We start from the raw sequence: 23,031 nt of genomic DNA, 5'->3' as shown, positions 1-23,031 counted from the left end.
ACGCTGACCATTCAGCGAGAAATATTGAGTCGATATCAATCACGCTTATGCAATTAAACTAATCAGACTAGCTTTATTGAACCGGTGTTCATCGCAATAAAATTTTTGGCAAGCGCTATACATTGAAATTTGTGACAGAAACTGTGTATGGGGCCGTAGGGGAGTTGTCAATAATTACATATAACGTCCCTCAGGCTTAAACAATTTACAATGTTCTTCAGACATTATTTCATTATTCGTATGCCTGACCCTTTCTTATAACGAAACGTGCGCGCGCCGAAACGTCCGCTTACTTCGACGTCCGTGTCCCGAAAAAACTACCGAAACGAGCTGGGCCGAAAAAGACGGAGCCATGCTCGGACCTCTTTATGTGGCTTTTTAGGCCCGGTCAAGCTGTGTACCCACGACTGTTGGTCCAACGCGTCTTCCCATAAACCTCGGGAAAACAAGGAAGATGAGTTGAAATAGCTAAATTAAATTGAAATAGACTCGAAAGTTGTCAACCATAGCGTGAGCGCCCCCCCGCTTACCGCTTCCTCCCTACCTGTCACAAGTTAGCTTCGGAGTAAAGGTGAGGTTGAAGCTCCTACATTCAACTTTCAATGCGGCAGCGAGCACACTCAAGATATTTTTTTTTTCATATGATCAAACGGGGCCCCTGACAGCTGGGGGCCCGGGGCTGCAGCCCCCGTAGCCCCCCACCTTAATCCGGCCCTGCTTGCCGAGTAAGTGCGGTAAGTGTCCCATCGCATACGAGAGAGAGAGAGAGAGAGAGAGAGAGAGAGAGAGAGAGAGAGAGAGAGAGAGAGAGAGAGAGAGAAGAGAGAGAGAGAAAGAGAAAGAGAAAGAGAAAGAGAAAGAGAAGAGAGAGAGAGAGAGAGAGAGAGAGAGAGAGAGAGAGAGAGAGAGAGAGAGAGAGAGAGAGAGAGAGAGAGAGAGAGGGGGGGAGACGCGATCCCATATTCCCATATTAGCTGAACGACCCTGTCAAGTAATATATACCGAACTGTTAAGTGCGTTAGTGTCAAGCATGAAGGGGAACCCTCATTACCACCTTTACTTTGAGGGGTCAGCTTTATCAGTGCAAAAGCACCACGTTCTGTTGAAAACGTGAGTTCGTTCGCTGGAAACCCTGGAGCGGGTCATGCGCTGCCATATGATAAACCCGGCGGCGTCATGGAGGCGCGGGACCAAGCAAGTCTCGCTGAACTGGGTCGCCACCAAGACCAAACGCCACTCCACCCTCCGACGAGCTGTGAAGACATATCTTCCAGGGAAGAACATCAGCGAACCTTTTTTATAGCCTTGGTAAATGATGTTCTCAGAGACATAGAGGATGTGCATTAGTTTATTGCTTAACCTTTTCGCGTTATAGTAGCCACTTTGTGGGACTCATTGAAGTTAAGACACGTGAATTCCTTTGTCTTGCAGTTTTAAACGGTATATTCACGTAAGAAGAATTTTGCCCGACTTAGTTTCCCTCAACAGGTGTTACCCGCGGGCAGGTGTTCCGTGGCGCAGCAGAAGTATTTTTCGAAGGGCGTTATAGGCCACCGGCAAAAAATCCTAAAAGGAAAAATAGCTTGCGTGCAAACGTTTTCTTATTTTTGTTTTTTACGTATTATATACCGATGCGGAGCGTGAACAAGAAAAGACCAAAATGATGAGGGTGTTGTGACACCCATACACCTCCCTGGCTATGTTTTTGCAGGTGCTAGCATGCATATACCATTCGCATTTGAAGCAGCGGCATGAATCAGGAGCGGAAGACCTTGTAGAACAGTGGAGAGAGTTGAGGTGCAAAGTTAGTTGGTATCGAGCATAATAAAATGTGATTACTAACGTAACTGTAACAAGGGCGAAAGAAGATACACAGGGTGACGCTAGGAATTCGGCTGTAAAGGGATTTCAGTAGGTTACTTTGAGGAAATGTTAGCACAATGTGATTTCTGCAGCTTTTCTTCGCGTCTGGGCTTGTGGCGCGGTGAACTTCAGTGGCCACTTTATCACGTTTTTCTTCGAGAAGTTTCAGTATCGTGGGTTAGTTCAGTTTCGGAAATAACGACATGATTTAAGTGTAAGGGATACTGATTTTGGATATGCCCGTCTTCATTTGCGCAAAGTTATTCCACTGGCGTTCTATAGCGACTCGTTAAGCATGCTTCCTGATATTTTCCCAGCTTTGCAACTTTGGCCAGCAGCGCCGTCGTTGAACTTCTTAAATTATAAAACCGATTTACAATTAATAGAGTTTATTTGCTCACAAATGACATAATCAGAAAGCGGGGAAGCGGAAGCTTGAAAACGACATCGGTGCTGACCCTTCTCTAAGCCCGATCAGTTCGAGGCGGGGTTTTCAAAATACCCCAACCCATAGATATATAAGAGCAGGTCATGTGTGCTGTCGGCTGAGGTTAACCTGATCCTTGGCAACTTGCCCGAGCTCCCTGTTTAAAAAAGAAGCAAGAAACTCGTCGATGTGAGCTTGTCAAGGGCCCTTGTTGCACGGAGCTTATGTCTGGGTTATCCAGGGTGCTGGTGGCATCACGCATCCTCACAACGTTTACAAAAGCGCCTCGTGCAGATTTTTTTTCGCTACTTTATTTCTTTATTGTTTCTTTCCGTACAGAAAGGGGAGCAGAGGCTAAAGGTTTGGAGCCTGACTGGGGCCCTGCTCCGGTGGCAGGCAGCGTGCGGGCACAGTATATTATATTGCACACTTGCAGTCGAGTGTACAAAAACAAAAAAAAAAAGAAGGCTACAGAGAGTACATTTGCAGTCGTGCTCCTCGAACGCTCAATGTGCGACTACTTTGCACAAAAAAGAATACAGAACCAAATTTTCACACAGGATATGGTGCCAAAACACTCGCGTGTTTTTCCGTGCAGTGCAAGGAGTGAACGAACAACAAAATACACCCGAAACAGAGACTTACTTCAGCATAGATATCTACAATGCAACAAAACAACAAAAGAACGAACAACAAAATAAACCCGAAACAGAGACTTACCTCAGCATAGATATCTACAATTTCGCTGCAACAATTTATTTTATGCTTCGGTAAATTTTAGCTACATGCAATTAACTGCTCTAACAGGACATTTTTAATCTGTGTTTTTGACAACCATTGGCGAAAATAAATGTTTCTGAACTTTGTTCAATAAGGAGGGGATTGATAATCTGTGTGTTGCCGAACATAGTTTGTTCTTGTAGACGGCATTGGTCGATGTAGTCTACGCAAGTTATGTTGTGTGGCGGTTACAGGGTTGGGAGTATTGTATAACTTGTTATCCCTAATGTACTGACGTAATTTGTAGCAGTATATTTTATTTGCCTTAAGAAGTGAATGCTTTAAAAAAAGTTCATGTGTAGGTATACGTATTGAGGCCTGCCGTAGTAATTTTCAGATATTCTTAATACCTTCTTCTGCAACAAGAGCAATTTGTTATAGTTCTGGGTAGTAGTTGTGCCCCATACTAAAGCGCAGTTGGAAAGCTTAGAGAAAAATAACGAATAATAGAGCGTCTTTTTTAACCATAACGGTATGATATCTCAAATTTTATGTAAACAGCTCACCGTTTTGCTCAGTTCAGCGGTTAATTTACACACATGCGTATTTCATGACAGATTATTTTCAAACCAGACAACTATCAACTACTTTTTCTCTCCTTGCACGGTTCTAAGGCGGAAGCAGAATATTGACAGCCAACCTGAGCCAGTGCCGACACCAGAAGCAAGCAGCCGATCACCGGAAGGAGATTGTTGCACACGAATATGATGTTCCTCAGACAGTCCTGCATAAAGCGCAGAAACAAACAAAATATACCTTACATCCACACTGAACGATGCTTCGGTTTGTGTGCGTCTGCGTGTGTATGTGCGCGCGCACGCACACACGCACGCATACGCAGACACACGCACGCAGTCGTTAAATTACGAACAGCACTTTAACATGCTGAAGGGCCACCAACTTAGCAATGTCGAGTGGTTAAAACCATGAACATTTTCTTAAACTTGACTCATTTTAGAGTTCCCTTTAGAGTCCTGAGCGAATTGTGCTCTCGCTCAGCTACTCTTGTCAGGACCCTGACAATCCCCAATTCTGACAGGAGCCGCGGAAAAACAAGCAGCGTGGACAATGTACATACTGTTCTTGAAGACGGGTGGACAGGCATCCTAATCGAGCGGAAGTTACTCCGGTAAATTTTGCGGACAACGCTCACACCAAACATGACTTCCAACGCTCCCAGAGTTTCCATAAATAGAACACTTACCTTGCAATTGGTTCTTCGTTGCGGGATGTCGTTTCGTACCTGTAAGTGTACACAACCAAAATTTATCCAGAAGAAAATCAAATAACTTTGGCAGGAGTGAAAAAGAATAAAGATCCTTCATAGAATACTATTTTTTAATTCCACCACATCCCCCGTTCAATATCTATGAAAATCGCGGTTTTCTACATTTCAGTTATTCATTCTTCTTCCCCTTCCCCCGCTTTCACCCAATCAGGGGCTAAGCCCTTTAGGGGCTCGAGCTGTCGGCGTCTCATGCAGCCGTCTCAAGTCATCGTCGATGCAGTCACGGTACTAAAACACCCGTACAATCGCTTACGCCTCACTTTAGAACTTAACGCGTTTTAAAAGAACACAACGGAACATGGTTTTCCAACGTCTCGCGCTAGAACGCTTCGTACTTCAAAGACCCGAGACTTTTACAGCAAAGCTGTATACCCGCGGTTTCCTCTCCGTGGGCAAAAGCGCCAAGGCGCCAAGAATACACATATACACTGCCTTCTTCGTCCCTCCCCAGGTTTCACGTTTGTGGAGATGGCCCAGATTTTTTTTTTTTTTTTCTGTCCTTTCGGGTGTAACTGTAGGTACGCTTTCTATGATCACCTTAACCTGCGAGCCAAACTATCGAGTCTGAATTGCGTTCCCGTCCTTTGAAACAGATAGTTTTGAATGATACGGAGAAAATAAAACTGACCGGTACCGCGGTCTAGGCCGGCAAACGTGAACCCTACTCAGTCGTGTTGGCGCTCGATCAGAGCTAATTACAATTTTTTTTTCGCGGCGCGGAATACAGGTGAACTGAAATAACGACGCCGGTGACATTCCAAAGTGTTGCTTTAAGCAGCGAAACACGGCTAAGAGCGGAAAGAGCATCAGCACTCCGTGGAAAGATTTTAAATGCAGGCCACTGAGGTTATACCTTTCAGTCGTATAGTTTTAGTGCAAGACAGAAATACAGAGAATATTGATAAAAGCAACTTATATTCATTGACTGCTGTTAAAATACCCTAGTTGTTCTGGGCATTTTATAAGTCACTTTAAAACGTACTAAAAAAAATACTAGAGGTTCGGACACACGTGATTACCATACCCAACGAGCTAAGTGTGGGGGGAGTCCAAGGAAATAAGTGCTACTGGTGCATTCCAGGTCGTGGTAAAAACAACCTGAAATAACGCGACATCTAACAAGACAAAGACATACAAGAAAAATAAGGTCGTTCCACGTCTATACGCTATTTCTGTTCAACGCAATTTGCAAAGAAAAAGTAGAGGCGCGAAATGACTTATTTTTTACTGATTCTCCTTCGAAGCCAATCTGCTCAGCCTAAAAAAATCTGTGGTACGTATCCAAATGGTTGGTTCGACGTGAAAGAATACCGTACACATACGGCTTACCCAGGTCATCAGCGTGAAGCCTGCCGAGCCAGCCCCGATTTGAGCAAGGATGAGAATGGCGGCAACGACGTCCAGCTGAAAAAAAGTGAGGCAGACCGGCTGGTTTTTCGGTCACTGTCAAATAATGTGTCCGAATTTTATACAGTTGAATATAGGCCGCAGTATTATTAGAAATACCCGAAACCATGGAGTTAAAGATGGGCCTCTTAATTCACTATACACGAGAATGTAGCGCGCATGTATTGACCCTTATGCCAGTACTTTTAAGTGCGCGATAACGATTGCATATTATTGCGGACACGTTTATATTGGAGCGAATAAATGTTTTCCGTTCCCTCGATGTACCGAGTTGAAATCACTGATCTTCTACATCTTGAAGTGCGAATTTCAATCAGAAATTTTCCCGGTGAATAAAGAAAGCGTGCCTTATTCAGTGCTTGAGTTGAAAGTATTTAGACTGTTCCTTTAAAACTAAATAACTGACCACCGATTTTAGCTTTGTGTTTCATTGACATCACTGCTGGCCCTGCAAGCTGTTGGGAGCCCACACGCTACCAGCTTACATAGATGAACTGAACAGTGTGCGATCAACCTTTGCTGTCCCGCTCCCACAGACCAGCAGTGAAAGCGCTTCCCACAAGTAAAACCGGATGTGGCGATAGTTTGCGTCCGGGTGGCCACTTCTTACACGTTTCGTATTTGAAAGTGATGCAGCCATTGAGCACCTAACGTCTCGCGTCGTGACACGGGGGAAGACTGCGGACTGATCGGCAATCCAACATGAATCCCGGGCTTTACAAGTTTAACAAAGTACGATGCCCAACTACTTTTGCGTCTCAGACAATAGCTTGAATCGCACAGCAACGAAGCAACTCGTGTGGTCTTACGCGGCTACCAGTCTTACCGCTCTGTGCGGCCTTCGAGCCAAGAGGGTATCGACGCATCCCAGGACGGCCGCCAGAGCACTGGCGGACCCCAGCACCACCGCGATGACGGCCAGCACCACCAGGGCGCGCTGGTGCCCGTGCAGACCCCAGCGCTGACTGTCCATGCTGAGCACGTTGAGACGCGTGAGGGACAGGTAGGCCAGCACCGCCACCACCAGGCCGCCACACTGTGTCCCAAACGGCACACTGCAGGGACAGCCTCGAAGCACCGCTTCAAGCAATGTTGAAAACTGTGCCTGTTTACGGTCTGAAGAAATTTAAGCTCGCTAAATAGTCGCAGATACGAGAACAGAGTAGCCAGCACGACGCTGTTCGATGCCAGCATAGTCCTGTCCACTCCCTTCTGTTGTCCGAGTCTCTTTAGCAGGTCTTAAAAACTGAAGGCACACACACACACACGCACACCCAAGCTCGGGTCAAAACTGCATAGAAAGGCGCACTGCGGCGATGCTCCTAATGTCAGAAAATTCTGAGGAGGATCACCTCTGGTGCTAGCATTTTCAACGACAGTGGTCGCTATATCCACCGCCATTCGGTTGATACACTTTGGTTTAAGAGGGACTCACCTGTGAACATTCCTGTGGGATTCACTACATGAACCATGGACTTAAGAACCATCAAGCACGAATACGAAATGTTTTACAAATGCATACAAATATTTACAACTGCCTATTTTGCTTATTTTAGAAATGTGTGACTTCTGTACTGAAATAAATATAAAAGACTCTCGCTTGCTATACAGCCAGCGCCATCTAGTGAAAACTAGACAAACAAAAAATGTGTTTCTTGTTTATTTTTATTTAAACAATAAAGTGGTATATTACTGAAAGAACCAAACTAGGCCATAAGTATTTACTGGTAAACCTTTTCGTATTGGTACACGATGCTTTTTAACCCCGTCGTCCTATAGGCATGTGATCATGTGAGTCTCCTTTAGTTCGTCATCCGCATTTTTTAGATCAACGCACACGGGCACGGCACCGCGCCCGCGCTGCTGCTTTTTCCAGTGTGCGGCAGATAACATGCAGGATGAACACATCGCGGCTAGACACAGACGACGCACTGTGATTGGCTAGACGCTTACTGGGATGCTGGTGCCCTGTCACTTAAAGATGACGTTTATTTCTACCTCTCTACCCTCAACCCTTAACTTCCTACCTCTGGGCTGAGGATTTCCTATTTCTGGTCTACTTACTCTGGTCTTCCTATATATCTACGTAGACGAAGTATTGATACCGTATTCACACCATTAGGCAGAGATAATTAGAAAAATAAGAATGGGGTTGAGTGCATTCAGCAGGCATTCTCAGATAATGAATGGCAGCCTACCATTGTCCCTGAAGAAGAAAGTGTATGACAGCTGCATCTTACCGGTACTCACCTACGGGGCAGAAACTTGGGGGCTCACTAAGAGGGCTCAACATCAATTGAGTATGACTCAGGGGGAAATGGAACAGAAGATGATAGGTGTAACATTAAGGGACAAGATGCTAGCGGAGTGGGTCAGGGAACAAACGCGTGTTAAGGACATATTAGTAAAAATTAAGAAGAAATGGACGTGGGCAGGGCATGTAATGCGAAGGCAAGATAACCGTTGGTCATTAAGGGTAACAGAAGTGGATCCCTAGAGAAGGCAAGCGTAGCAGGGGGCGGCAAAAATTAGATGGGCAGATGTGATCAAAACGTTTGCGGGGATAAATTGGTCGCAGTTAGCACAGGACCGGGATTAATTGGAGATCCATGGGAGAGGCCTTTGCCCTGCCGGGGTCGTAGACAGGCTGGTGATGATGATGATAATTTCTGGTCTGTGGATTATAAAGCAAATCATGCCTCGATAACAATGGCAACGATAATTACAAGGGCTCTTTCATCCGGCTCTATCACATTTTTTACTGCTGTTATTGTGTCGGTCACTGTAAAGACTCTTAAGGACGATTACCCCTTTACATGCATCGTTAGCGAGAGAGGAATTTCGCAGTGCCAAGTTACTCGGTTTTTCTTTCAAAAGCACCCCAGCACCGTTGAGCTGCTAGATCCCTTCGCAACGAAAAAAAAACTGTAGGTTCTCTCAATTTTTAAATACGGCCATCTGATTAGTTTCGCGCATGTAGTGTCTTTTTATAACACTACTTGAATTTTACCTACATTCTACGTTTGTTTCTTTCACGGACGAATTGTTTGTTCAATGTAGGGGTGTGTATTGCATCTTTCATGGCGACAGTTCTTTTTGAAGTTTGTTGGGCCAGTATTGATAGAAATGTGGAGCGTATACTTGACAAAGAAATGCTACTAAAAGTTTCTAAATATGTTCACTTCCTACTACTTTTAAAATCCTCAACTCGTAATTTCGCCTTTTAACCCACCTTTACACCACTACGGATATTTTAGCCGAGTGTCAATGAGTGGTAACAATGTGGTTGGTCCCTCTTTCATGGGAATCGTTAAACACGAAAGTGAAATGTGCCTTCAGAGGAGCAGTTGAATGTTTGTTGTGCATCGACATGAACTTGCAGATCGCTATTTATATTTCGTCGGCATGGGACCATTAGACGCATCAACATTATAGACTAGATTACACGCTCCGGAGTATTGCGCAATTCCGATTGAAACACGAGGCGCTCGCAAACCATGCGAACGAAACCGAACGATTTGTCACAAATCGTTTAGTGAAGTCGCGGTCCGCTTCAGCAAAAAGAGCATGATTTGCGGGTCGGCAGCAGTCTAGTGGGTGTGATTGGCGAGTGACGTGCTGCTGACAGGTCGCTTCGGCAAAGGTGCGACCACTTCGGTCCTGCTCCGTGGCGTGTACGGCAGGCGCCTGCGTTGCGACGAGCTCAGTTTGTTGTACGCGACAGACACAGTTCGTAGCTTGGACCGTGAATGCGTGAACGCGTTCCGCTTCCCGCTGGCGCCTGTTCTCGCATGCACCAAAGCAATCAAGAGAGCAACATTCTCCAGTCGGCGCAGTTGCCTTTCTGCCTTAATGCCACAGTTTCCTTACACGGGGCCACGCTGGAGGAATCATTCCTCCACCGTGCACGGGGCCATCACACCCGCAGCATAAAAAACGGCTGCTATACGCTGTCCTACCGAGGCGCAAACTATCGACGCTCATTAGCGTGATGACGCACTACTCTTCCCCTCTCCTAGACGGCAGCAACATCTGAATAGAGAAGGATATAAAGCGCGTTTGTAGAGCTATGCAGGCTGGAGTTCTTAGCTCCTTTGGCAGAGCGTTTCACACCTCCAGTTGCGGCCAGAGTGATCGTGGGCTCGAATCCTAGCGCCACCGCATCAATGGAGCTTTTTTTGGAGATGTCATTTTCGTGGTGGATATGTCGTCGGTGAGGTCTTGCTGTACCTGGCATAAAACACTTTCGTGTTAAAAAGCCTGTGTTTCCCATTAGCTATGACTGTAGTTAAACATGAACCTTATGTTGTTACCAAACCCTACCCGCCGCGGTGGCTCAGTGGCTAAGGCGTTCCGCTGCTGAGCACGAGGTCGCGGGTTCGATTCCCGGCCGTGGCGGCCGCTTTTCTGATGGAGGCGAAAAGGAAAAACGCCCGTGTGTACGAGATTTCGGCGCACGTTAAAGATCCCCAGGTGGTCAAAATCAATCCGGAGCCCTCCACTACGGCGCGCCTCATCGCCTTCGTTGCGTCGGCGCGTTAAACCCTATGATCAATCAAATCAATCAATGTTACCAAACCCCGCATACGTTGGCTTTAAAGGCCGAGAGTAAGAAAAGATTTGTTACTTTATGAATCTACATACTCCAAGACTGTCAAAAGGGCGGTTTCTTCAGCTTGTCTTAGTCATTAACCCCCGAAATATCACAGATCGGATCTGTGCAAAGACTGTGCAAAGACTTTATCACAACCAGCAACTATTAACAGAGGTGTTCCTCAGGGTTCCCTGTTAGGCCCTCTCCTTTTCTTCTTGTACATTAACGATTTACCTCAGCTTGTCTTAGTCATTAACCCCCGAAATATCACAGATCGGATGTCGGGCGCTTCGACGCACCAACTGGAGCGGGCCGTGGGACGAGCAGCGCACAAATGAAACGCACGTGTCGCGCGGCGCCTTGAAACGCCGCGCATTCCGAGGAAGTCCGCGCCTGCTCGCACCAGATGCCTTAACCGCCACCACATGGGATGGCCACCGATGAAGATGACTGGCTTTTCCTTCTTCCCGGCCCCTCAGCGGCAGGAGGAAGGGAAGATGAGACGGGGAGACGCGGTCCGGGCGCAGGAGAGCTCGGCCCGTCGTCTTCGGACTCCGCGCGAGTACTGTTTTTTAGCCGCCCGCCGGGCTGTAAATAAATGTACAGTTTTGTATCGGAGGCTGAGTTTGTCGGTTGAGGATACCCGAGGTCAGATCCTCAGCGCTGCTGCGGCTTGGAGTAGAAGCCCCGGGGAAAAGAACACCACGAAGATAACTTCGGATCTGTGCAAAGACTGTGCAAAGACTGTGCAAAGACTTTATCACAACCAGCAACTATTAACAGAGGTGTTCCTCAGGGTTCCCTGTTAGGCCCTTTCCTTTTCCTCTTGTACATTAACGATTTACCTACTTGCCTTCAATACACTAATTGCATCCTCTATGCCGATGACACCACACTATTTGTTGGGGACGAAATTTTGACAAATGTAACGGATCGACTCAACAACGATCTAAAAAATATTTGTCTTTGGTGTGAAAAAAACCAGCTTCATATAAACTCCGCTAAAACCAGCTTTATGATCTTTCACTCACATCAAAGGCAGCTTCCTTCAACTCCCTCCGTTTTTCTTCGTAATCACTGCATAACCGCATCTAGATCAGCTGTATTTCTGGGGATTACATTAGACCCCCATTTGAAATTCAATCTGCATGTTAAATCCCTCACCAAGAAATTATGCTTTGGTATCCGTGTCTTGTTGCGATCACATTTTAATTTCCCTGTTCACATACTTCGTTTGCTTTACTTTGCCTTCATTCACAGCCACATTTCATATTACATTTCATCATGGGGAAACACTTACCAAGCGCATCTATCTGGGATTGAGCACTTGCAAAACCAAGCTATTCGCATAATCAGCTTCAGCACCTACAGGGCACCTACATTTTCCATTTACAACAGTTTGAAAATCCTTCCGCTCAGACGCTTAGTGCTAATCAAGTTAGGACTGCTGATCTATCGCCTTCGCTCTCATGCCATCGTCATTGACGGCTTTCCCCACGATCACTTCACGAACTCTAACATTACCATATTTTCTGAGCATCATAACCTCCTCCTTCCAAAAGTAGGCACCAATTACGGCAAACAAACAGTTCTTTTTTCAAGCATTGCATTCTAGAACACAATACCGGTTGAAATTAAATTGTCTCGTTCCCTAAGTTGTTTTCACTATAGATTAAAAAGCTTTTTTTTTTCTTTGAGAGCTATTCGGATCTCGGCACTTAACGCATCAGTGTGTTGTACGCCGCCTGAACAACTCGCAGAACCAATCCGGTACCATGCCTTTTCTTTCTGTGCCATGTTTTCGCTTTCTATTGAATAATTTTTATTGCACTACCGCAATCGAATGCTGCTACACCTTTGGGAATTTTGCACCATATAACGTTGTTACAGGAGGTCCCCCCGACAGTGTTTCACTCTGGGACCTCCTTCTGTATGTATCCATTAATGTATTTCAATGTAACTATATTTTTTCAATAAACCTTCAAAAACCACGCAGACCTCCTGCACAATATGTGGAAATGCCAGAAGAGATCACTTAGCAAGGCTCCTCTAACCCCCCCCCCCTCCCATTGTCATCAAATACACACAGCACTGGGAGAACCTGCTGCGAAGCCCCGACCACCTATATTCTAACTACGCCTCGTTCAGGTGGCCGAAAAAACGGCCAATACCCAAATCGCCTGGCCGACTGACGCGGAAGGAGGCACACCAGGCTCTACTTCTGGTTAAGGCATAAAATTGGGCTAGTTGGTTATCTGACTGCATTTTACTAGCGAAAAATAGACGCGGACGAAGAAGAAGTACACAGGACACTCGCTAGACTACAACTGAAATTTTACTTAGCGTCCGTGAAACAAAGAAAGATAACATATCACCACGCCCTGCCTCTACACATCCCCACACACGTCAGCCTATGTGTCACACATGCGCCCTCGTAGGTAGCATATCTCCTTATCTGTAAGAGTGATTGAAGGGGTGCTGACACAATTAACTCCTTCCCTGTAGATCTGAAATGCCTCTTTAATCTCGCGACTAGTTTGGTCACGTCCAGATCTGACAGGTTGTGACAGGCATTTCAGATCTACAGGGAAGGAGTTAATTGTGTCAGCACCCCTTCAATCACTCTTACAGATAAGGAGATATGCTACCTACGAGGGCGCATGTGTGACACATAGGCTGGCGTGTGTGGGGATGTGTAGAGGCAGGGCGTGGTGATATGTTATCTTTCTTTGTTTCACGGACGCTAAGTAAAATTTTAGTTGTAGTCTAGCGAGTGTCCTGTGTACTTCTTCTTCGTCCGCGTCTATTTTTCGCTAGTAAAATGCAGTCTACTTCTGGGCAAAGTCCTCTCTCTCAGCTGATCTTCAAGGAGTCCTAAATAGGTCACGCCGCTACACGGTTCAAGAGAGCGTCGTCGCTAAGGTGTTCAGGTTGCAGACGGCTGGCTTTCCTTTAGTGGTCTTGACAGTAGTGCCCGAGTCTTTGTTGCAAAAGATGAAGGGTGGTGGGCCTCATAGGGCAGCCGCTCCTAAGCGCGAAAACCCTGTCCAGTGCCCTATGTCCACAGAGTGGCACACAACCTGTCAGCCTTTCCTGCTCCTCGCAAGTTGGCTAACTTATGCCCCAAGATCTGCAAAGGATCAGACACGACAACAGCGACATTTGTAGGATTCTTATGAGGGTTAGTTGGTTCATGCCTGTGTCCCTGCATGTGTCCGTATCTGTCCGTCTGCGTGTATCTGCATGTTCAGTTTTCATCCCCGTTTTAATGCGTAGCCTTCTTTGCCAAGTACCCCCGCAGCCAGGCCCGTGTAACACCCTGTATTTCCACAATAACGGAAATTCCGCAAAAGTGTTACCTGTAATCGTTATAATAGCGTAATTGGAGATAATTGGTAGCAGGAAATTTTGAAAATTCAAAGAAAGAAAAATATAAAATAATTACGGAAACAGGCGAACCGTGTAACTCCCTGCATTTCCACAATAAGGCAGATTTCGGGAAAGTTCCAAATGTCATCGTTTACATAACGTAAATGAAGATAATTGGTCGGACGAAATTTGGAAAAACCAAAAAAAAATTGGCTGGAAAAAAACTCACACTCGAGACAAGCTAGATAAGAATGCTACGCATTAGTAGATAATTCTCTGAATTTCTGCAGAATTTTTGGTCCCTGTGTAGTTATTTGCTTCAAAAAGATGCTACAACGTATGTGGGTTGCGCAACCAGAGTTGTGTACTCAGTTCCGCTCACATGCGAGGATTGATTGATTGTTGGGTTTAACGCGCCGACGCAACGCAGGCGATGCGGCGCGCCGTAGTGGAGGGCTCCGGATTGATTTTGACCACCTGGGGGTCTTTAGCGTGCGCGCCTAAATCTCGTACACACGGGCGTTTTTGCTTTTCGCCTCCACCAGAAAAGCGGCCGCCGCGGCCGGGAACCGAACCCGCGTCCTCGTACACAGCAGCACAACGCCTTAATGTCTTCGTTTTGTAAACAGTAGTATTGTAAGTACATGTCCTAATACGCGCAGCAAACATCTTTGCGGACCACATCTCAGACGTGGGCCTATCTGCACCACGCTCGCCTTATGTCAGTGGTATCTTGTAGACAGTGTCCCTAACGCTGTCTACGAACTTTAGTTGGCGCTGAACATCACAAGCGGCTGTAGTTCCGTCTGGTTTAACCGGCTTTTTAAGAAGAAAATTGAATTTTAACAGCGAAGCAAACACCACATGAATTCCGAATGTAGCCCGCTGTTCACCTGCTCTCCTTCCCTTGCACTGTTGAGAAAACTTGCTCATTTACACTTCCCGCCAGCCGCAATTACCTTACAATATCGAATCCCTGAGATTTCAGTGTAACCGCCGAGTTAAGCTAGCCCCAAATATTTTTGTCAGATCAATCCCTCCTTAGTACGCGCGCCATACCGTTGACGGCAGCGGCATTGTCACCACCAGACCGACAGCCCAAGTTAAAAATTCCCCGCATTTCCCCGAGGGGAAGAATGTGAAAGTGCGAATGCACGAGTTGAATTTGCGCGGTTCGGTAATGTTCGCGAAAGAGAGATCACACACACACACACACACACACAACTACAAAGAAAGAAAGATGCATTTATTCACAGACACCTATTTGTGTTGTCGTTGTACTTGATTGCTAGAGCGGATCTCAGCTTTGAAATTTCGTGTCAGTACTCCTTTAAGCAGGTGCATTAGCCCTTCTCACGCCCGATTCTTGGCCAATCCCCCACGTGGGTATGTGCCATGTCAGCGGCCAGGCAGCGCGCGCCCATCTCCCCCCGTTGCCAAGGAAGACGAGGAGATTCCTGGCCAATCCCCCACATGGGTATGTGCCATGTCAGCGGCCAGGCTGCGCGCGCCCATCTCCACGTGGGCGGACATCGCCGGTGGACGCAGGTTCAGGGTCGCTTAAGAAGTGCATTGCACTTAAAAGAACAACCTTTCGTTGTGGACTCGAGGCCTTCCGTGGACGGCTGTCATTTCTGCGGCAACACTCTAAGGTGAGCATAACGCGTTTGCTTTTAACATTACGTGCGTGTCCTAACATAAAATGTTAGTCGCTGGCGTTTTTATCATCGACAGTCTCGCTACAACGAAGCTGAAGGGGCAAATGGCTAGCTCGGACGAGGGAGGAGATACCTCACTGGCTAAGGACAGTACGTTAGCAGATCAGTATGGTAATTCCTGTCTCTTCGAGCACATTTCAATAAGCTAATGGTGGTAATAACGGTGGATACATGGCGATAGCTATTAATACTAGAGCTTACACTTCCGGTAGTGCCTATTATCACGGCAACCGTGAGAATTACCGTCAGAAATTTCTCACGGCATTCGCCTCTCATTAGCTAAGCACGCTACGCGGAGCTTCTATGCAAGTGATAAATATTCCCTACAAAGCCGTGTTTGCAGCTGTCCCTGTAGGGCTGCGGTATAGTACTTGGTTCTAATCTAAACGAGAATGCTCAGGTGCGAATCCGACAATGCGGTGTTTGTTTTTTTTTTTTAACTTTCGGAATTTTTTCGCCAGCGTGATTTTGTTAATACTTTTTTTACTCTGGTTTTTAGTATATCAAGAGGTCGACGCACAGGAGTTCTAAAATGGGTGCAATTACGTTTAATATAGGCTGTGTTCTGTGTCGTTGGGCTGAATTAGGTTTGTTGCAGTTGGGCTGGCTTAGGGTAGGTTATGACGCGTTCGGTTAGGTTACGCTAGGTTCGGTGACATTAAGTTAGGTTACATGAGGACGTAATATTATTCAGCAAATTTTAGGCCAGCCAGCTTAATGAAAACTGCCGGGAGAATTTCCCGAAGGAAATTCTCACGGCTGACATGAGATTAGGTGGAGCGTATACTTTTTTGGTGAGTGGGCCTGAACGAACGTGGCCAAATAACAGTGCCCCCTATACGTTGTGCCGGTAATCAGACGAACCGTTTTGAGGAAAACTTGCAAAGGTTCTGTAAAAGATATCAAAATTGTCAACACAGATTCGGAAGTATTCACCTAGTTACACTGCTTGCTGACAATGCAATGATCGCGAAAGATACTTCCCACAAGGAAAGGGACACTGAGGTAATTTATGGGCTTCATGGTTCAACTCAACAATTAGGCCAACATACCTCCACGTGGAGAAATGAAGTGACCAACGGAATACCAACGCAACCTGTCTTCCCTCTTTCTCTCTCTTTCTTTCTCTATCTCTCTCTCTTAGGCGCACGACTCACTCACACGCACACGTACACATACACACAAATTGGGTGTGCAAGATAGTGTGCGAAAGACCGAGAAGAGAGAAGGAAAATAATCTGGTTTTGCATTGACCAAGACCAAATATGGCAAGAACGAGACACAAAAAGATGCCCTTTCCTTGCCAACACTTCGCGTTTCTAGTAATCGTACCAATTCGTCCAAGCTTCTGCGTCCGCATTCGCATTTCTGTCCAAAGAGAATTAAGTTCACGGTTGAGTACAACCCAACCATCACGCTCTATTGCAAACCGTATGCGCAGACGTTTTACGAATTGGAGCCGGAGATGGCATCGCCTGCAAATCCTGACTCGGCGAACAGCGAGAATGGCCGAGGGAGTGCTGCCAATACTGTGCACAACCCTCCAGCCTGCGGCCGGCCGTCCGGGGAGCAGCCCGTATATCCGGACGGCGGTCAAGCCGCCTTTCTCCAGAGCACCGTCAGCGGAAGTGACAGCGACCGTGCAAACCACGGTCAACGAGATGCAGAGTTTACGGAACAGCCCCATCGGTGCAAGGTTAGTGCGTATGCCTGCGTACACGCAAGGACGTGGGTTCTATACCGGCCGCGATGGCCGCTTTTCATCGGCGCATGTTAAAGATCCCCAGGTGCTCAATATTAATCCGAAGCCCTCCACTACGGCGCTCCTCGTAGCCCGGGTGTAGCTACGGCGCTTTATAACCCCCCGACTCGAAATTCGAATTCACTGTAGCTCATGGAGGGGTCAGCTCCGCTGGTGCAGGTATTTATGGTACAGGTATTTATGGTGCACGTGTTTATGGTGGACGTGTTTATGGTGCAGGTGTTTATGGTGCAGGTGTTTATGGTACAGGTGTTTATGGTGCAGGTGTTTATGGTGCAGGTATGGTATGGTACAGGTATGGTATGGTACAGGTGTTTATGGCGCCTAACGGCAATTCCTCGGGGCACTTAAGCCTGCTTACGTTCTCTGAAGGCGAAAGCATTGAGGCTTCACCCGGCGATACTGGCGAAAGATGTCCGCTTTATTGCTAGATGGCGCCTGCGTCTCCTCTATTTTGTTTCTGTGTCTTGTCGCCAATTACTTCTACAGGAACACTGGCGCCACGATGCGTGACAGCTCCCCTAGAGGTCTCTGTGACTCGCATGCACCTGCTCTGCCCACGTGACGTGTTTCGCGTGACCACCCGTCAGCACTGTATACGCGTTGCCACATCTCTGCCTCATCAGGTTTCCAGTGTTGGGACAAGATTTAGGCTTTTTGTATCTGTTTGTTTTATGGCGCAAGGGCAACGATGGCCAAAGAGCGCCAACACAATGGTTCATCATTTTGAATGATGTTTTAATAAAATGGTGCTGTAAATGTGACGATTTTAAAAGAGGTTAGTGTGGGGGTGTATACAGCCCCTCATTTAAAGCAACAATAAAATTGGGGGAATGGGAATGGCAGGGTAAGAATGTAAAAAAAATAAATAAATAGACAACACTGGATTTAGCGTAGTGAGGCTGACGTATATCGCGTTACGGGTAGTATATATACTTCTGCTCAGAAGCCTAGATATCAATTCCCATACGAACTCGCACGTGTTTACAGCTAGAGAAAACACTTTTCTGTATTACCGTCATAAAATAATTTTGTCACCGTTAAAAGCTAAGCTTATTCTTTGAATTCTTTGTGGTCCAGAAGGCTTACGCTAGACCCAGAAAATTTTGTTCAAGACTGTACATTTACATTACAAATATTACTTCAAACACCTTTGATTACCCTTCCCACCGTCCGCAAAAGGTCGTCTGGCCGAAGGTAAGATAGGGCGACAAGGGCGACGCACTTGCTCAGAGCGGCGCTGCGGGACTCCCGAAACAAGGAAGACAGTCATTTCTCATGCATATCACCACGCCAGTTCAAAATGAGCACCACCGTTTTACAGAATTTGGCCCCAGGTGCTGTTTCCGTACACGTCCGTCCCTGTAGCCTCGATTAAGTTTAAGTTCGGTTAAAAAAACATTATGGAAAACGTGGTGCGGCAGAAAAAAAAAAAAGAAATGCGGACCAAATTAGCTTTTGGGGGAATGTATGTAATTGGTTTCATTTTTTTAGTTGACATCGCTGCATAACGGAATGTTTTAGCCATTTTTCTTTAAAAACGTGTCAGTTAAGTTACGCGTGCATTAGTTCCTACGTCCTACGTCAGGTTTTGAAGCATTCGCGTATGCATAGTGTGCCGCCTACACCACTTGCACCGCGCGTACCCTCATCGGCTCTTAGACTGCGTTTGTGGCTTTTCTTCCGTGATGGATCCCCACGTGGTAACATCGGCATGCGATTTTTTTCTTGCCTGGTGAGTCTGGTGGAGCTTCATCAGCTACACCGAGGACCCTAAGCAAGAGGAACAAGAGTGGCAATGTGCTAACAGCACTGCGCAGAAACTGATCTGTCACTGCTATGAGTTCTGGCGGGCCAGGGAGCCGAAATGCACCGTGGAAGATACTGCCGCATTTGTCGCCGATATGCTCGGAATTCGCTCGCGGACCGTGTTTGCGGTCAAGAAGGAGGCACAAGTCACTGGTGGAGTGCTGTCAACGCCGTCTCGAAAACGCCCGCGGAATTCTGAGAAGAAGCGACGCAGTGCCTTGTACATTACGACAGCTGTGCGTTGAACGCGCTGAGGTCTTGCGTGCACGACTTTTTTCGCCGCAACGAGATACCGACGGTGGCAAGGGTCACAAAGGAGTTCTCGGAGCGTCCAAGTGACCCGCCGCTGGAGCCGTGGACTGTTCGTCGTCTTCTTCGAGAGATCGATTTCAAGCGGGAGAAAAACAGCTGGAACTCTCTGCTGCTTGATCGGGAAGATGCATCCTCGCATGGCGGCATGAGTACTCGAGGGACATTCGGCGGTACCGAGCGGAAAATGCAGATTTTCTACTTTGATGAGACCTGGGTGACGGCAGGACACACGACGTCGACTGTGTGGACTGACACCACTGTGAAGTCCAGTGTAAACGCCTTCAGGCGCGGCCTGACTGAAGCAGCCTTCAGGTAAAGGTTAGCGGGTCATTGTAACTCACATAGGCAGCAAATATGGCTTCGTTGATGGATGTCTCGATGTGCTCCGTGGCAAAAAGACGAGAGACTACCACGAAGAAATGGACGGCCCCCCGATTCGAGAGCTGGTTTGACGGTGTGCTGCAGAGGCTCCCAAGTGGTAGCGTCATAGTGATGGACAATGCCTCCTACCTCTCACGGCGGACCAAGGTAGTGCCAACGACGAATTCCCTCAAGGGAACGGTCATAGTGTGGTTGGACAGCAAATGCATCCAGTACGGCGCTGGGCTTACCAAGAAGCAGCTGTTGGGGATAGTTGCTCGAGTGAGGCCACGTTTCATCAGCTACCGAATCGACACGGCTGCACAGAAGGCAAGCTTTATCGTGGTAAGGCTGCCGCCTTACCACTGAGCTTAATCCTATTGAACTGATCTGGGCTCAAGTGAAGAACGCTGTTGTGGCAGCAGCCAACACGCAGTTTAACATTACACATGCGGAACAGCTGCCGAAAGATAAGGTTGCAGAAGTCACAGCCGAACTTTGGCGGGAGGCTGCGAGGCATGTGCAAACACTCGAGGCAAAGTTTTGAGCAAGTGATGTGCGGAAGTGACCACATTGACCCAATCGTCATCACGCTTCAGGAAGACGATAAAAGCACTTCCGACGCCGCCACTGCTTCTGACAGCGACGCCTCAGGTGTTTGGCCTGTTGATGAGCTTTAAAGACGATGACGGCAGCACTTCCAATGGCACAACCGCCTCCGATGTAGTCTGGTTGGTGGCGTTTAACACACCGGAGCTACACCTGGGATATGAGGCCCGCTGTAGTGGAGAGCTCTGGATTAATTTGGACCACCCGGGGATGTTTAACGTGCGCCGAAATTTCGTACACAAGGGCGTTTTTGCTTTTCACCTCACCATAAAAGCGGCCGCCGCGGCCGGTAATGAACCCGCGACCGCGTGCTTAGCAGCGCAACGCCTTAGCCACTGAGCCACCGCGGCGGGTAGTAGTGGAGTTTCACCGCTATTATCTGGCACCAAGACCTAATGCTAAACAACTAAACAATGGTTGTTTACACGCTTAATATTCACGCATGCTATTCGATGGTGGAAGTCGCCCGGTGCGCGGATGCGCGCCATACCCCCCCATGCGTGGTTCGAACGTATACTCACGGTTAAAAGCAACAGCTTCATTGCCGCTCTCTCACCGCGATAGCATCGGCATCGTTACAGATGCGCTCACGAATTGGAGGCAAGAATCGGTTAACTCGCGAAAATTCTCGCGAAAATTCCTTGAGACAAATCCCTCCTCAGTATTGGAACGCGTGATAGTGCTTTGATGCGTACCCCCCTGAATTTCATTTCTAACCACGAAGGATGGTACGAACAAAGTGGAACGTCGTCATAATATCGCTTGCCACTAGAATGAAATAGCACGGCGGAAAAACTGCATAAAGAACAAACATTTTGGACGAAGAAATGGACAACACACTGCACTCGTCACGGTCATCCATTTCTTCTCCCAAAATGTACGTCTGCTTTTGCCCCGCTTTTCACGATGAACTCGTTTCAACTCTCTTGGTTTGCTGTTCTTCTTCTAAGCAATAAACACAGCGGCAAGATCAACGCGACGTCGGTACAAATGGCATCTGCACTCACCAAAGATGTGATGTGGGCCGAAAGTTTGAAACACGTGCACCTCAGAAGAATGCACTCGGTCAAATTTTTCCCGAAAGTTGACGGCATGATTGCAGGCACTAGTAACACCAGGTGAGCTGCACTTCGTGAAAAGGGGTGTGTCGAGGGGGCGGAAGCAATTGCAGCGGCTGTGCTTGCTGGTGCGGATGCTCTCTTTGTGACGTGAGTGACGTGAGCACCAGTTCACCGAACTCCCCACCAGATGGCAGTCTTGTAACCAATATCAAACAAAACAGAAAGCAAGAAGGATGAAGCGTTGTCTAGAAACAGTTTTGTAATTTGCAGTAGCCATCCGATAGCCTATCCTAGCAGGTAAAGCGGGTAGATGAATCAACTAAACAGTGGAAAGCTATACGTGACGTCACCACAGCCCTTTTTGTAGTACTGCTCCCAGCTAATTCCCCAGTGCTGCTCGAGATAAGAGCGGCACATAAGTTTGCAGCCTTCCACCGTGCAGGCAGCGCTACAAGGTGGCCGGTATACAGTGACGTCAGTGCAAGCTATGTATAGAAGGCCACCGACAGAGAAGCGCAAGAAAATTGTTCGAAGTTGGCGGGCATTTCATGCGGAATCTATGCAGTGGGGCGTAATGATGAGTATTATTTTAAACGAGTCGTTGTTATTTAATGTGCACCGGAATTCCGTGCACAGGGGACAAAAAAAATGACCTCAGCCTAGCTGCGCATGGAACACAGCTTGTACCTCTCGGCTTCTTTATTCGATCTTTGTACTGGCAATTTGTTGCCCCAAAATCGATGTAGTCTGTACCATTACTTGCCGGTTCGTCCTCATTGCTACACCACTAGGATTATACTGTACCATGAGCACTGCGCGTGTCTTTGCATATTTTGTTGAATTCCAGCTTATTTTTGTTCTTGTTACTCTTGTTCAGCGGGCAACGCCAAAAATAAAAAAAAAAGGAAACGCTAAAAGACTTTGCATCTTTCCCTGCCGTGAAGCTCCGAATAGCTGGAACCTCCCGACAGAGAATCTCGTTCCTCGTCAAACCCATGAAGTTTCATTCAGGCACCCTCTCTAGCGCATAACATAAAATGAGGAACGGGAGCTTAGACCCGCTCCCCATGAGCAGCGTTTCTCCCGCTTCGCGGTCGCCCTGTACTCGTTAATAGTCGTCGACATCCTCCTTCGAGCTGAAAACTATTCACCCTCGTGGCTTTAGCCAACCCCTTGAATTTACGCAGCGACATGCAGTGGGGCCACGTCCAAGCCCAGGCCCAGGACAGCATTTTCTCTATATCAAAAAAATTCATCATCTTCATCATGATCATCATCCTAACTACGCCCACTGCAGGGCAAAAGCCTCTCCCATTAATCTTCAATTTCCCGGTCCTGTGCTAACTGCCACCAATTTATCCCCGCAAACTTATTGATCTCATCTGCCCATCTAAACTTCTGCCACCCCCTGCCACGCTTGCCTTCTCTAGGGATCCACTCTGTTACCCTTAATGACGAACGGTTATCTTGCCTTCGCATTACATGCCGTGCTCAAGTCCCCTTCTTCTTCTTAATTTATACTGATATGTGCTTAACACGCGTTTGTTCCCTGACCCACTCCGCTCTCTTCTTGTCCCTTAATGTTACACCTATCATCTTCCGTTCCATTGCGCGCTGAGTCAACCTCAATTTAAGTTGAACCCTCTTGGGGAAGTTGTATTTCTACTATTCT

The 23,031-nt window shown here is 47.2% G+C and overlaps 1 protein-coding gene across 1 annotated transcript in view; it reads right to left on the bottom strand.

Annotated features, from left to right (window-relative positions):
• LOC144173377 (uncharacterized) overlaps positions 1-21,696 on the bottom strand; it is a 24,496-nt gene extending 2,800 nt beyond the window's left edge. The window contains exons 1-5 of the mRNA XM_077701835.1: positions 21,306-21,696; positions 6,592-6,801; positions 5,688-5,762; positions 4,275-4,313; positions 3,711-3,794 (exon numbers count right to left, since the gene is read on the bottom strand). Coding sequence (XP_077557961.1) covers positions 3,711-3,794; positions 4,275-4,313; positions 5,688-5,762; positions 6,592-6,801; positions 21,306-21,392 — 495 coding nt within the window. The 5' untranslated portion in view covers positions 21,393-21,696. The remainder of the gene's footprint in view (positions 1-3,710; positions 3,795-4,274; positions 4,314-5,687; positions 5,763-6,591; positions 6,802-21,305) is intronic.
• Positions 21,697-23,031: the final 1,335 nt, after the last annotated feature.

Source organism: Haemaphysalis longicornis, unplaced genomic scaffold (genome assembly GCF_048455015.1).
Source record: "Haemaphysalis longicornis isolate Haplotype H1 unplaced genomic scaffold, Haemaphysalis longicornis Haplotype H1 scaffold_3, whole genome shotgun sequence".
Classification (NCBI taxonomy): Eukaryota; Metazoa; Arthropoda; class Arachnida; order Ixodida; family Ixodidae; genus Haemaphysalis; species Haemaphysalis longicornis.
The sequence above is the reverse complement of the archived record's forward strand: the minus strand, read 5'-3'. Positions and strand labels throughout refer to the sequence as shown.